This window comes from Dipodomys ordii, unplaced genomic scaffold (assembly GCF_000151885.1).
Source record: "Dipodomys ordii isolate 6190 unplaced genomic scaffold, Dord_2.0 Scaffold13, whole genome shotgun sequence".
Lineage (NCBI taxonomy): Eukaryota > Metazoa > Chordata > Mammalia > Rodentia > Heteromyidae > Dipodomys > Dipodomys ordii.
The window spans coordinates 15,800,453-15,814,861 of record NW_012267229.1 but is presented as its reverse complement, the minus strand read 5'-3'; the positions used below and the strand labels follow the sequence as shown (position 1 = coordinate 15,814,861).

Here is a 14,409-nt window from a genome sequence, read left to right as displayed (position 1 = left end):
TTCAATTCCTCAGCACCACATAAGCAGAAAAAGCTGGAAGTGGCACTGTGGCTCAAGTGATAAAACATTGGCCTTGAGCTGAAGAGCTGAGAGACAGTGCCCAGGCCCAGAGTTCAAGCCCCACGACTGACCAAAAGAAAAAAGAGTCTCAGGGACTTTTCCTGCCTGGGCTGGCTTTGAACTCTGATCCTCAGATCTCAGCCTCCTGAGTAGCTAGGATTACAGGCGTGAGCCATCTGCTTCCAGCTATGTGTTGGTTATTTTTGAGATAGTGTTTTGCTTTGCACCTAGCAGGCCTGGACTGTGATCATACTACTTGTGTTTCCCTGAATTATTGGGGATGGCAGATGCATGTCACTGTGCCCATATATTGTGCTTCTTTGTAGCTGGATGTGACCTGATCACAGAGGCCATATCCCATTAAGACCACCCCAGAAGATGTCACAAGGACAAAGTTCGAATGGTCAAATTTGGGACAGCTTGAGCACTAAAAAGGATAATAAGAGGGAAATGAAAACATATACTTAAAAAGTCATGGTTAACTGGGCACTGGTGGCTTATGCCTGTAATCCTAGCTACTCAGGAGACTGAGACCTGAGGATCGTGGATCAAAGTCAGTCTTGGCAGGAAAGTCCATGAGATTCTTATCTCCAATTAACTACCCCAAAGCCAGAAGTGAAGCTGTGGCTCAAATGGTAGAGCTCTAGCCTTGAGCAAAAAAAGCTCAGGGATAGCATCCAGGCCTTGAGTTCAAGCCCCAGGACCAACACATACCAAACAAACAAAAATAATAATAACAGCAACAACAAACCTCAAGTCATTGAGAAGAAATTGTACAGTAGAAATGCAATGTGATAGTGTCCAAAATGTTACCACAGGATTATATGGGTGTTTGCATAGGAAAACTTATGTTGAATATAATTGTGCCAGTCTGCTTTGATTAAAATAATTTCTCAAATGACAGATATGGTGATATATATTTGTTTTCTCAGCTACTTATGAGGTAGAGGGTCTTGGTCAGTGGTCATCTTAGGCAAAAGCATGAGACCCCAGCTGAAAAACAATCGAAAAGCAAAAGGACTGAGGGCATGACTCAAATGCTTGCCTAGCAAGTTTGAAATCTTGAATTCAACCCCTAGTACTGGGAATTCAGGAGAAGATTTATCAAGTAATGTAGAGGAAGAACATTTGCCTAGTATGCACAAAGCCCTAGAATCACCCCTAGGATCATGGGGGGATAAATATCCTGTCTGGTATAGTGGTATATTCCTGTAAGCCCAGCTACTTGGGAGGCAGAGCAGAGCAGTAAGTTAAAGATCTGTTTTTGAGACCTTGCCTCAAAAATCAAAATAGAAAGACAAAAGGGCCAGAGGCATAACTCAAGTGGCAGTGTACTTGCCTAGCCTGTGTAAAGCCTGTGTTTAATCCCAGCATTAAGAAAAAAGACCAAAGATTTCTATGATTTAACAGATACAATTCAAAAATTATCCTAGAAAATATTTGTCCAACTGAAATGTTTAGTAGTTCATTTACAAGAGGAAATATTCTCAGAATAACATGATTATATTTTGTTAAATCATTTGGAATTTCTTTTTAAAAAAACAAAACAAAACCAGCTTGGGAGGTTCAGTTTTCTAGCATGAACCCAAATAATTGAATGTCCACAGTTCTCTGTGGGAAGGGTGCTATGCCCTCTGGTGGTGAGAAACCTATTTTCCATGTACAGTCAGTGATGTAAAAAAAATAAATTTATGGTGTATTACTATCACTATAATCCAGTTTTTTTTGTTTGTTTGTTTGTTTGGGTCCGGTTGTGGGGCCTGAACTCTTGGCCTGGGCACTGTCCCTCAGCTCTTCAGCTCAAGCTAGCGCTCTACCACTTGAGCCACAGCGCCACTTCCAGCTTTTTTCTTTTTGCTTATGTGGTGCTGAGGAACTGAACCCAGGGCCTCATGTATGCAAGGCAAGAGCTCTACCACTGAGCCACCTTCCCAGACCCTATAATCCAGTTTTACACTATTCTTTTGGCCAGGCATTAGTGGCTCCCATCTGTAATACTAGCTACTCAGGAGGCTGAGATCTGAGGATCATGGTTTGAAGCCAGCATGCTCAAAAAGTTCATAAGACTCTTATCTCCAATTAACCAGCAAAAAGCTGCAAGTAGAGCTGTAGTAGAGTGCTAGCCTTGAGTACAAAAACCGAAGGTCAGTGTCCAGGCCCTGAGTTTAAGCCCTAGGACAAGCACAATAAGAGAAGAAAAAGAAGCCAGGCGCCTGTGGCTCATGCCTATAATCCTAGCTACTTAGGAGGCTGAGATCTGAGGATTGTGGTTCAAAGCCAGCCTGGGCAGGAAAGGCCATGAGACTCTTATCTGCAATAAACTGCCAGAAACCAGAAATGGTGCTGTGGCTCAAGTGGTAGAGCACTCACCTTGAACTGAAGAACTCAGGGACAGCGCCCAGGCCCAGAGTTCAAGCCCCATGACTAAAAAAAAGAAAAAAGGAAAGAAAAGTGCCGAGAAGGTAGCTCAGTGGTAGAGCACTTGCCTTGCATGCATGAGGCCCTGGGTTTGATTCCTCAGCACCACATAAGCAGAAAAGGCTGGAAGTGGCACTGTGGCTCAAGTGATAGAGCATTTGCTTTGAGCTGAAAAGCTCAGGGATAGCGCCCAGGCCCAGAGCTCAGGCCCCATGACCAACAAAAAACGACAACAACAACAACAACAAAAAACAGGGGCTGGGAAGGTGGCTCAGTGGTAGAGCGCTTGCCTTGCATGCATGAGGCCCTGGGTTTGATTCCTCAGCACCACATAAGCAGGCTGAAAAAAAGCTGGAAGTGGCGCTGTGGCTCAAGGGGTAGAGCACTAGCCTTGATCTGAAGAGCTGAGGGACAGCGCCCAGGCCCAGAGTTCAGGCCCCACAACCGGACCCCAAAAAACAAAACAAAACAAAAAAACCCTATACTCTGTACGATACTCTGTGTTTGAGTGTGTGTGGGGCTGGAACTCAGAACCTTGCACTCTCATTAGGCTTTTTTGCTCAAGACTGGCCGTCTACCACCTAAGCCACACCTTACTTACAGCTTTTTGATGGTTAATTGCATATAAGAGTCTCGAGGAGCTGGGTGCCAGTGGCTCAGGCTTATATCCTAGCTACTCAGGCGGCTGACATCTGAGGATCTTGGTTCAAAGCCAGTCACGGCAGGAAAGTCTGTGAGACTCTTATCTCTGATTAACCACCAGAAAACTGGAAGTAGACCAGTAGCTCAAAGTGGTAGAGAACCAACCTTGCGCAGAAAAGCTCAGGGACAGCACCCAGGTCCTGAATTCAAACCCCACAACTAACAACAGAAAGAAAGAAAGAAAGAAAGAGAGAGAGAGAAAGAGAGAGAGAGGGAGGGAGGGAGAGGGAGGGAAGAAGGAAGGAAAGAAAGAAGGAAGGGAGGGAGGAAGGGAAAGAAAGGAAGAAAGAAGGAAAGAAAGAGGAAGGAAGGAAGCAAGGAAGAAAGGAAGAAAGAGAGAGAAGGGGAGGGAGGGAAGGAGGGAAAGGGAGAAAGAAATAAAGGGGGCTGGGAAGGTGGCTCAGTGGTAGAGTGCTTGCTTTGCATGCATGAGGCCCTGGGTTCAATTTCTCAGTACCACATAAACAGAAAAAGCCTGAAGTGGTACTGTGGTTCAAGTGGTAGAGCACTCACCTGGAGCTGAAGAGCTGAGGGACAGCGCCCAAGCCCAGGGTTCAAGCCCCACGACTGACAAAAGAAAGTAGAAAGAAAGGAGGGAGGGAAAGAAAGAAAGGGAAAGGAAGAAGAAAAACAGGAAAAAGATTCATTTTAACTTTTGGTATGAAATTAGAGACCTAATATTACTATTATTTTCTTCTTTCTCTATTGATTTGAACTATCTCCTTTACCATGTTAAATACACACATACACATACACATTTCTATTTCTATTTCTAGTCTCCTAACAATCACAAGGTTTTATTTGGCTTATATAACTTTCAGAATTGGGCAACCTGGAATGAAAATTCAGACTTTTAACCCCCCCCTTTCTCTCCAACCAGCAACAATTTTCTAAAGGGCAAGTTTATAATGAGCATAAAAATCATAACCACACTTTCAGTTGGTCTGGGACAGTGCCTATTGTTCTGGTATGATTTTTGTCTTCTTTTACTCTTCTCTTCCTTTTCCCTAATTTTTCAGTATATTTGAAAAGAGATTCCGACATTGAAAGCTAACAACCCAGTCTTCACCGTTTTTGAGGGGATGCTTCCAGGTGCTATGCATGTGTTTATTTTTCAAATCCAACATTTCCATGCAGTAGTTTATAGTTCTGTCCCCACTGGGTGAGGTGGCTCCTGCCTGTAATCCCAGATCTCCTAGAGGTAGAAATCAGATGTTCTTTCACTCTTTGGGCAGTACATTACAGCCTCCTTAGTGGCTAGTCAAAGTGTTTACCATATCCTAATTCAGCACATTCAACAACTTTCATTGGTTACAATATTGCCCCTTAGGAAGGGGAAGTGGGAAGAGTCAAAACCACCTTGCCTCAGAAATTTGTCAAAAGCAGTATGCTGGTTTAAAGAACAACTGCTAGGAGCCGGGTGCTGGTGGCTCACTCTTGTAATCCTAGCTGCTCAGGAGGCTGAGGTCTGAGGTTCGTGGTTCAAAGCCACCCTGAGCAGTAAAGTCCGAGAGAGTCAACTCCAATTAGCCACCAGAACACCACAAGGCTCAAGTGGTAAATCTCTCGCGTACAGTGAAAGAGCTCAGAGACAGTGCCCAGGTCAAGAGTTCAAGCCCCATGACCCACCGAACAACAACAAACTGCTAGAGAAAAATTAGGACCGAGTTCTGAGAGATGATGACACAATTTACTAATCTCTTTTCCTTCCGTGAATTCATTGAATTCATTTAACTTCACAGCCGCTTATCCAGTTTCATGCCCATCCAGATAGTTAGTGTGGGAGAAGTTGTCATCCCCTGCGGACTGCATTCCAGAACAGGGTCAGAGGGGGTTCTGCTCACCCAGCACCCGCACCGCTACCCCAGGCATGGGTCCCAGGCACGGGTCCCAGGCTCGAAGCACAGCAGGCCCCGTAGGAACTATTAGCTGATCCGGCTCACGGGAACTGAAGACAGTGAACTAAGGAGGACACTGCAGCCCAGGGGCAGAATGCGGTGACTTGGCTGAGGTCGGCAGCGAATCGCAGGCAGAGAGAGAAGCAGGTGGAAGTCAGACTCAACGGCCTGAGACAGTGCAGCTCCAGCAGGCCTTCATTGGCCAGTGGGCTCCATTCTAGGCCAAATGGACTAGAGATGGAAGAGTGTGCACGCGGGGCCTCGTCGTCGTCGGGCCGATCCTCTGCGGGAAGGCTAGACTTACGAGTAATAGAAAAAATCAAAGAAAGAAAGTCCCGCGTCGCTCTGTCACCTGCGCGGCCTCGGGAAAGGACTACATTTCCCAGCGAGTCCCCGGGCGCGCACGGTCCCTGCCACGCGGCCTGCGCCTCCTCCATCAACCCGCTGGGGGCGCTGCGCCGAACCCTCCGCCGCCCCGTAGAAATCGACGCGGCCCTAGGGCCGCTCGCTTCCTGTTTGTCCGACGAGGCGACATGGCGGCGGCGCCGGCGGTGGCTGGGGCTGGGGCCAGCCGGGGGAGACGGTCGGCAGCAACAGTGGCGGCGTGGGGTGGATGGGGAGGCCGGCCGCGACCCGGGAACATTCTGCTGCAGCTGCGGCAGGGCCAGCTGACCGGCCGGGGCCTGGTCCGGGCGGTGCAGGTACGAGGCTGGCCCGGAGGGGCGGGGCGGGGCGGACCCGGCGGGAGCTGGCCGGGGGCCGGGGAAGAGGCCTTCCCGGGCCGCCGCCGGACGGGGCCGGACCCCCTGTAGCCAGCCACAGGGCCTCCTAGTGGGCCTCCCGGATGCTGTCACCTTCGGTGGGACCCCGGGCAGCGGCTGGCTTGAGGTCTCGGGTTAGGGGCCGAGTGGGTTCGGGCTGCTGTGGGCATTGATGGCGTGGACGAGTCCTGGGCCCAGCTTCTGGATCCTCCCTTCCCTGCGCCACGTCTGCACGTCTGGGGAACCCTGTCGAGTTTGCTTCATCCTCAGTGGGCCTGGCGTTTCTTCTTTTGATCATTGGGTGGTGGGGTCGGGGAGGGGGTGGTGGGTAGGGGAGGGCTGTCCTCATTTGCAGCCCCCAAACGGTCCCCAAGCGTTATCTCCAAATGTCATTTTCTCCCGGAACCCTTTCCTTCGCAGTCCTCCTTCCTCGTTTCTCAAGTACGTCCCCATTGTTACTCGATCAAACGCCGGAATTCGTGTCGTTCACCTTACTTTCTTAGTCTCTAATTACATATTTCTTTGTTGTCCGCCTTTTTCTTGCCCATTACATTAGGCTGAGTTCCAGCGGGTGCTGGAGGCTTGTCTGTGTAGAGCGACGGTCAAAACCCTGCTCTCCTTGGCTTGGGAAAGTTGCCCTTCAGTGCCTTAGTTTCCACATTTGTTAGAAGGGGATGAGAATTAGCAACCTATAAGGTTGCTGTGAAATTCACAGGCCACTTGTGTAAAATGTCAATGCATTTCTGGTACTTACTGGGAGAAGAAGGTTAATAAGTCAATCTTATCCTTAGTGCCTGGCTTTGTAATCTGTGCCCAATATAAGATCAGTGATTTTTTTTTTTTTAATGTATGGAAGATATTGCTTTAGGCTAAAGCAGGATGGATATAGAGGTAGCCTCTTCACTCTTCTTGTGGTCCCAGAACTTACTTTGTAAATATACCTGTGAAACAGTAGCTTGATTTATTTTATTTTTATTAGCTTTACATTAGTTATACAGAGGGGGATTTCATTATTAGATTTTCACAATAATCTTATCCATATTAGCATAAATAAAAACATTTTGCATGAAGAAGGATGGGAATTGGGTGACTGGAGGAGAGAACGAGGAGTGAGACTTTCACACTGTGTAACTTTACATATTCAATTTTGAACCATACATATTGAATTTTGAACCATCTGAATGGCTTCTCAAATGACTAAAAAGATAAAGGCTAGAAGGTCTGTGTTTGTGAAGAGATGTAGATGAAGGAGCCCTTCTGGGTGACATACTTTCTCAGACATCACCCTGGAGGAACAATGTTTTTCCCCTATGCATTCCTATCTGTCTTAAAATAATTCTGGAAATACTCTTTAGGTACTGAGCTGAGTATGCTAGGGATAGGCATGCTTAGGGGATGTCAGAAAGGGACCTAACCAGTGCGGGGGGGGGGGGGGGGGGGGGGGGGGGGGGAGAGAGAGAAGAAGAAGAGAGAAGAGAGGACTCTTGGCTTTTTCCACCCAAGGCTAGCGCTTACCCATTTGAGCCACAGCTTCACTTCCAGATTCTTGCTGGTTAATTGGTGATAAGAATCTAATGGGGGGGCTGGGAAGGTGGCTCAGTGGTAGAGCGCTTGCCTTGCATGCTCGAGGCCCTGGGTTCGATTCCTTAGCACCACATAAGCAAAAAGAATAAAGCTGGAAGTGGCGCTGTGGCTCAAGTGGTAGAGTGCTCGCCTTGAGCTGAAGAGCTGAGGGACAGCGCCTCGGCCCAGAGTTCAGGCCCCACAACCGGACGCAAAAAAAAAAAAAAAAAAAAAAGAATCTAATGGGATTTCCTATCCAGTCTGGCTTGGAACTGCAGTCCTCAGACCTCAGCCACTTGGATAGCTAAGATATAGGCATGAACTACTGGACCCAGTTCTAACAAACATTTAATGAGCACGTAAACTTGTACAGGTGGTTAGTGTACTCCTATACACCCTTTCCCCCTCCCCCAAATAATCTGTCTACATAGAATAATAAGGAACTTTAGAAATTCCTTAGCATCATGAATGAGGCAATTTAGGAAACTAATTTGTTTCCACTGCTGAAAGGTTTCAGCTGAGTGTAACTAGAGAAACTAGTTACTAGGCTACTAGAATATATTCTTGAGCCTACTTTTATCATTGTGGTCGCTGATCTTTGTATGCAGGAATAGGAGCTATTTCAGGGTTGAGTTAGGGATTCCTAGACTATCATGAGGATAAGGAGACCTTCATTGCACATATATTACCTAGTAACTTTTTTTTTTCTTACCACACCCTCCCTCTTACCTCTCCTACTCTAGAATAAATTGTTTTCTTACTTATATTTGCTTAGCAGAGTAAACATATCGATGTTGCATGTAGTATAGAAAAATAACAGGTTTTTACTTTTTTTAAGTATAAATATATACATATACATATGTTTGTGTGCAACATAAACTTAACCGACTGTACAATTCAGCAATGTTGAGTGTATTTACATTGTTGTGCATCTAAATCTCTAGACCTTTGTTTTTTTGAGTGGGGGAAACACTGGCCCTGATCTTTTGCTTAAGGCTAGGGCTCTATTACTTGTGCCACAGCTCCACTTCTGCCTTATTTTATTGGAGACAAGAGTCTCATGGACTTTCTTTCCCAGGCTAGTTTTGAATCTCGATCCTCAGATCTTAGTCTCCTTAGTAGCTAGGATTATAGCCATGAGATATCAACACTCATCTCTAGAACTTTTCATCTTGCAAATCTGAAAACTCCTCACTCCTCCCTCCTTCAGCTGATGGTAATCATTCTTCTTTCTACTTTTTGTTCCTGTGAGTTTAACTACTTGATTCCTTTTTGTTTTTTTTTTTTGGTTGGTTGTGGGGCTTGAACTCTGGGTGCTGTCCCTGCACTAATCAGCTCAAGGCGAGCGCTCTACCACTTGAACCACAGCGCCACTTCCGGTTTTCAAGTGGTTTATTGGAGATCAGAGTCTCACAGACTTTCCTGCCCGGGCTGGCTTTGAACCGAAATCCTCAGATCTCAGCCTCCTGAGTAGCTAGGATTACAGGGGTGAGCCACCGGCGCCTGGCTTTGATTCCTTATTTTTGTTTCTTGAGGCGGGGTCTCACCGTGTAGCACAGTCTGGCCTTGAACTTGCAGTCTTCCTAATTCAGCCTTCCTAGTGTCACCATGCCCAGCCAATTTGACTAGATGATGATGTCATGTAAGTGGAACCATTGCAGTGTTGGTCTTTTTGTAAAAGTTAGGTTTATTTCGCTTAGCATTATGTCATCAGACTTCATCCATGTTGTAGAGTTCAAGCCCCATGACCAAATAAATAACTAAATAAAACTTTAATATAGCTGGGTGCCAGTGGCTCATGCCTGCAATCAGGAGGTTGAGGTTTAAGGATTATAATTCTAAGCCAACCCAGTCAGTAAAGTCCATGAGAATCTTAGCTTTAGTTAACCACTCCAAAAAAACCAGAAATAGAGCTGATGAAAAGCAATTCCTCTTCCACTAAATCTGATCTTCCCTATGTTTTTCCTGTCTCCCTAAAAGGGAAATAAGGGAAGCCTATAGAAGTGTACAGAGTACATGATTTAGAATGAAACTGCCCTACTTGGCTCAAATGGTAGAGCTCTAGCTTTGAGCACAAAAAAATCAGGGTCATTGATCAGTGCCTGAGTTCAAGCCCCAGAACCCACACCAAAAAAAAAAAAGTGCTTAGGGGCTGGGAAGGTGGCTCAGTGGTAGAGCGCTTGCCTTGCACGCATGAGGCCCTGGTTCGATTCCCCAACAACACATATGCAAAAAGAAAAAAAGCCAGAAGTGGCACTGTGGCTTAAGTGGTAGAGTGCTAGCCTTGAGCCGAAGAGCTGAGGGACAGCGCCCCGGCCCAGAGTTCAGGCCCCACGACCGGAACCAAAAGAAAAAAAGAAGAAAAGTTCTTTATATAGCACGTGTTAAATGTATTTGATATTTAGTAAATAAGTGCTCTCAGCTAATAATTAAACTGGGCTTCCTAAGAGAATAATTTTCTCTATATCTCTTGTATCTGCAGAGCGTGAAACCATACCAGCCACTTGATACTAAGGATTCAGGAAATTGCTTGAATTGAAACTTTGTATAGCCGTATATATAGTCTATACTTACTCTCCAGCAATCTCAAGACTTTGTGTGTGTGTGTGTGTGTGTGCGCGCGCGTGTGCACACGGGCACGTGTGTGCGTGTGCGTGCACATGCGTTAGTCCTGGGATTTGAACTCAGGACCTGGGCACTGCCCCTGAGCTTTTTTGCTCAAGGCTAGGTCCCATTTGAGCTACACCTCCACTTATGGCTTTGTTGTATATGTGTGGTTAATTATAGGTGAGTCTCATAGACTTTCCTGCTTGGTCTGGCTTTTGAAATGTGGTCCTTAGATCTCAGCCTCCTGAGTAGCTAGGATTAAAAGTGTGAGCCACCAGTGCCAGTCCTAAGACTTTTAAGAGTTTCAGAGTAAAATTGCCTAAGATTTGAAACCTGGCTCTCATATACACTTGCTTTGTGTCTTTAGGCGAGTTATTTAATGTATGTTTAAGTTATTTAAGTATGCTGTAAAGATGAGCTAGTATTGATACTGTATTAATTGTGTTGTTATATTACTACTAATAAGTCTATTGGGATGGGTCCCAAGTCTGTATTTCCTTTGCTGATTTCTCTCTTTAGTTTCAGATGTGTAAATATATCCAAGTGTTTGTCCAACTTTCCACATAGATATGTGGCAGGGATCCCAAACTTCATGTGATGAAAAACAATTCCTCTTTCCTATGTGTTCCCTGTCTCTCTAAAAGAGAAATAAGGGAAGCTTATAGAAGTGTACAGAGTTCATGATTTAGAATGAAACTATCCTACTTGGATTGTAGTATGTCTTATTTTCTTCTCTTCATTCTGTCCTCTGTCAAGGTAATATGCAAGAATGCTACTTTAGAGTTTACTGAGCCTTTTCACATTCATTAACACATTTGATCCTTCAAGCATATCAGGTCTTTATAACTTGCTTGAAACTATCTAGTTCCTTCCCATCATACCTAGAATCAAATTTGGATTCCATACTGTAAAAGGTCCTTCATGGTTGGTAAGAGGAAAGACAAAGGATAGACCAGGCAGTGCTGCTCATACTATATATAGACTGTGCTCCACCATCTCCAGATCCCCTTCAGTTTGGCAGTCCGGTGACAGACTGAGTTATGGGATATCTGTTTCCCAAATGCTACTCACTGCATCCTTTATGATTATTGACATATTTAAATTTCACCTGAATGTTTTTTACTTTTTTTCTTTTTGCAGTGTTGGAAATCAAACTCAGGGCTGGCACATAGTAGACAAACACTACTACCCAGCCCCACTTTTTTCCCTTAATTTCAACACTTTTTTTTTTCTTTCTAATCATGGGATTTGAACTTAGGTCCTGTGTGCTATCCTTGAGCTTTTTTAAAGCTCAAGCCTAGCGCTTGAGCCACAGCACCACTTCTAGTTTTCTGGTGGTTAATTGGAGATAATAGTCTCACAGACTTTCCTGTCTGGGCTGGCATCAAACTATGATTCTCAAATCTCAGCCTCCTTAGTAGCTAGGATTTCAGGCATCCCCAATGACACTATGTTTTATATTTTTTCTAAGTATTCGTGTTTGTGAAACCTAGGGATTTAAGTCAATTATATCTTCCCTTGTCTATCAAAAACATTTTGACAATGACAAACCCCTTGATAAGATAACTTCATATAAGTACTTAAGTACTATTAATTTTGACAGGAAGTATTTGTGTGCACAGGACCTAAAATTCAGAAATTAGATTGAAGCAATATAAACACCATTAAAGTGGACACAAGTATTCAGTGGTTAACATTTATTGTAAGAATAACCTAACAAGATACTTAATTTTCATTAACAATCCTTTAAAATGTCTATTTGCATTTAAGATTAAGCAAGTAAAGCATAATTTGTCTTTAGGAAATTAATCACTTACTTATTTAAATAAACAATAAAGTCTATAAATGTCTGGAAATATTACACTGACTGAACAGGGGTGACAGCTTAGGGAACATGATGCAAGAGATTATCACTGCTGTAAACTGTCAAACCACAAGTACTCCAAGAGAAAAACCATACGCATCTGCCAGTAATTCAGCTGTGAAGCTGACTGGATGGTGGCTTTTTCATCACAGCGTTCAGCTGTTGCAAAGAAAAGGAAAGTCTAAATGAATATTTTTAAGTGAAAATAATGCCTTGAAGACAATATACATATAGTAATAGAAATTCCTTGTGAAATTGAATATTTGGCTGTTATTGGATCTCGGACTCTCTCAAGGTTTGTAACAAAAAATGGTGCCCTGTCCACAGTACACCTCTGAATTCTATACTTCCTGAGCCAATCACTGTCCACAATGTAGCTATTACTTTTGCAAAAGAAGGAGGTAGGAAACTAAAGAGCCAGTCTTTATTTCTAAATAACATGCTTATCAAGCTATTTCTTGAAATTCAGTTTGATTTTATCTACTTTCTTGTTTAAAAGATTAAAGTTCACAATATCGTAGCTTCACAATTTAAGCCTCAAGACCTGGAGCTTAAACTCAGGGTCTCACATTCTCATTTGGCTTTTTGGCTCAAGGCTGGTGCTCTGCCACTTGAGTCACACCCTCTACTTTTCAGCTTTTTTGTTGTTCTTGTGGGTCCTGGGGTTTGAACTCAGGGTCTGGGCATTATCCTTGAGCTTTTCTGCTTAATGTTAGTACTCTACCACTTTGAGCCACAGCTCCACTTCTGGTTTTCTGGTGATTCATTGGAAATAAGAGTTTCATGGACTTTTCTGCATGGTCTGGCTTCAAACCACAATCCTTAGATCCCAGCCTCTTGAGTAGCTAGGATTACAGGTATAAGTCACCAGTGCCTGGCTTTTTCAGTTTTTTGCTGTTAATTGTAGGTAATTGTCTCACAGACTTTCCTGCCTGGGCTGGCTTCAGACTGTGATCCTCAAATCTCGAGACTACTGAGTAGCAAGGATTACAGGTGTGAGCCCTCAGCACCTGGCTGTGGCTCATCCTTTTTAGTGTATTGTATGAATTTAGACAAATGCATATAGTCATTTAATTACCACTGTAGTATGAATGTAGAAAACCCTGTTGTAGAAGTTAACCCCTTCTATAACCAATCATCTGTTTTCTTTCTGTTTTTTTGAGATTTTTTTTTGCATTTGTCTTGACTAGCTTCTTTCACTAGCATAATATTGTATTCTTTTAAAATTTGCTTTGCTTTTTTTTTTTTTTTTTGCCAGACGTGGGGCCTGAACTCTGGGCCTGGCTGCTATCCCTCAGCTCTTCAGCTCAAGGCTAGCGCTCTACCACTTGAGCCACAGCGCCACTTCTGGCCTTTTCTGCTTATGTGGTGCTGAGGAATTGAACCCAGGGCCTCATGCAGGCAAGGCAAGAACTCTACCACTGAGCCACCTTCCCAGCTCCCTTTAGCCCCTTTTTAAGTCAGTCAAAGTTTGGAATGGTAATTTAACAAGCTGTTATACAACAGAATTTTTAGGACTTCCCTTCACCAAATCCAGAACATTTGTTTGCTTTTCTCATATTTTTGACTTCTTCTCCTAAATTCTTTATGCTCCTTTTTCTTGCAGTATGTTCCCATGTAGACTCCCAAGAAAGAATACCCTGGAATTTTTGTGTGTGTGTGTGTCAGTTGTGGGGCTTGAACTCTGGGCCTGGGTGCTGTCCCTCAGCTCTTCAGCTCAAGGTGAGCACTCTACCACTTGAGCCACAGCGTCACTTCCGATTTTCTGGTGGTTTATTGGAGTCTCACAGACTTTCCTGCCCAAGCTGGCTTTGAACTGTGATCCTCAGATCTTAGCCTCTTGAGTAGCTAGGATTATAGGCATGAGTCACCAGCACTTGGCTGGGGAAATTTTTCTTTTTTTGTTGGTCATGGGGCCTGAACTCTGGGCCTGGACGCTGTCCCTCAGCTCTTTAGCTCAAGGCTAGTGCTCTACCATTTGAGCCACAGCTCCACTTCTGGCTTTTTTTTTTATGCCTATGGTGCTGAGGAATTGAGCCCAGGGCCTCATGCATGCAAGGCAAGCGCTCTACCACTGAGCCACCTTCCCAGCCCCTTTCCCTTAAGTTTTAACTGATACTCTTCCATTGTCTTGAAACAAGTGCACTTGTTCAAATGTACATTGTTTCTTGGATTTGTTCATAAAGTAGGTAGAACTATATATAGTTCATTTTTATTTCAACATAGTATTCTATTGCATTAATGGATTCGACTTTTGTGCTGCATTCTTGTCTGTACTTTTGGTACATGTTTGCATAATTGAGGTGTCCTGCGATCTAAAATTTCTGGGTTGTAGGATATGTATAGGCTCAGCATTGATGCCTGTTGTCAGAGTTTCTCAAGTGTTTGCGGTGACATTCACCCCATCAGCCAGGTCTATCAGTTCCATATTCCTGCAACCCATAGTTTTGTATCTTTAATTTTAGCCTTTCTCACAAGTTTAGTGGCATACCATTGTGGTTTTAGTTTGTATTCAACCGATGACTTAATGAGGTTG

At 44.2% G+C, this 14,409-nt stretch overlaps 1 protein-coding gene across 1 annotated transcript in view; it reads left to right on the top strand.

Annotated features, from left to right (window-relative positions):
* Positions 1–5,548: 5,548 nt before the first annotated feature.
* Positions 5,549–14,409, top strand: part of Trpc4ap (transient receptor potential cation channel, subfamily C, member 4 associated protein) — a 55,528-nt gene continuing 46,667 nt past the window's right edge. The window contains exon 1 of the mRNA XM_013010692.1: positions 5,549–5,779. Within this exon, the coding sequence (XP_012866146.1) occupies positions 5,612–5,779 (168 nt within the window). The 5' untranslated portion in view covers positions 5,549–5,611. The remainder of the gene's footprint in view (positions 5,780–14,409) is intronic.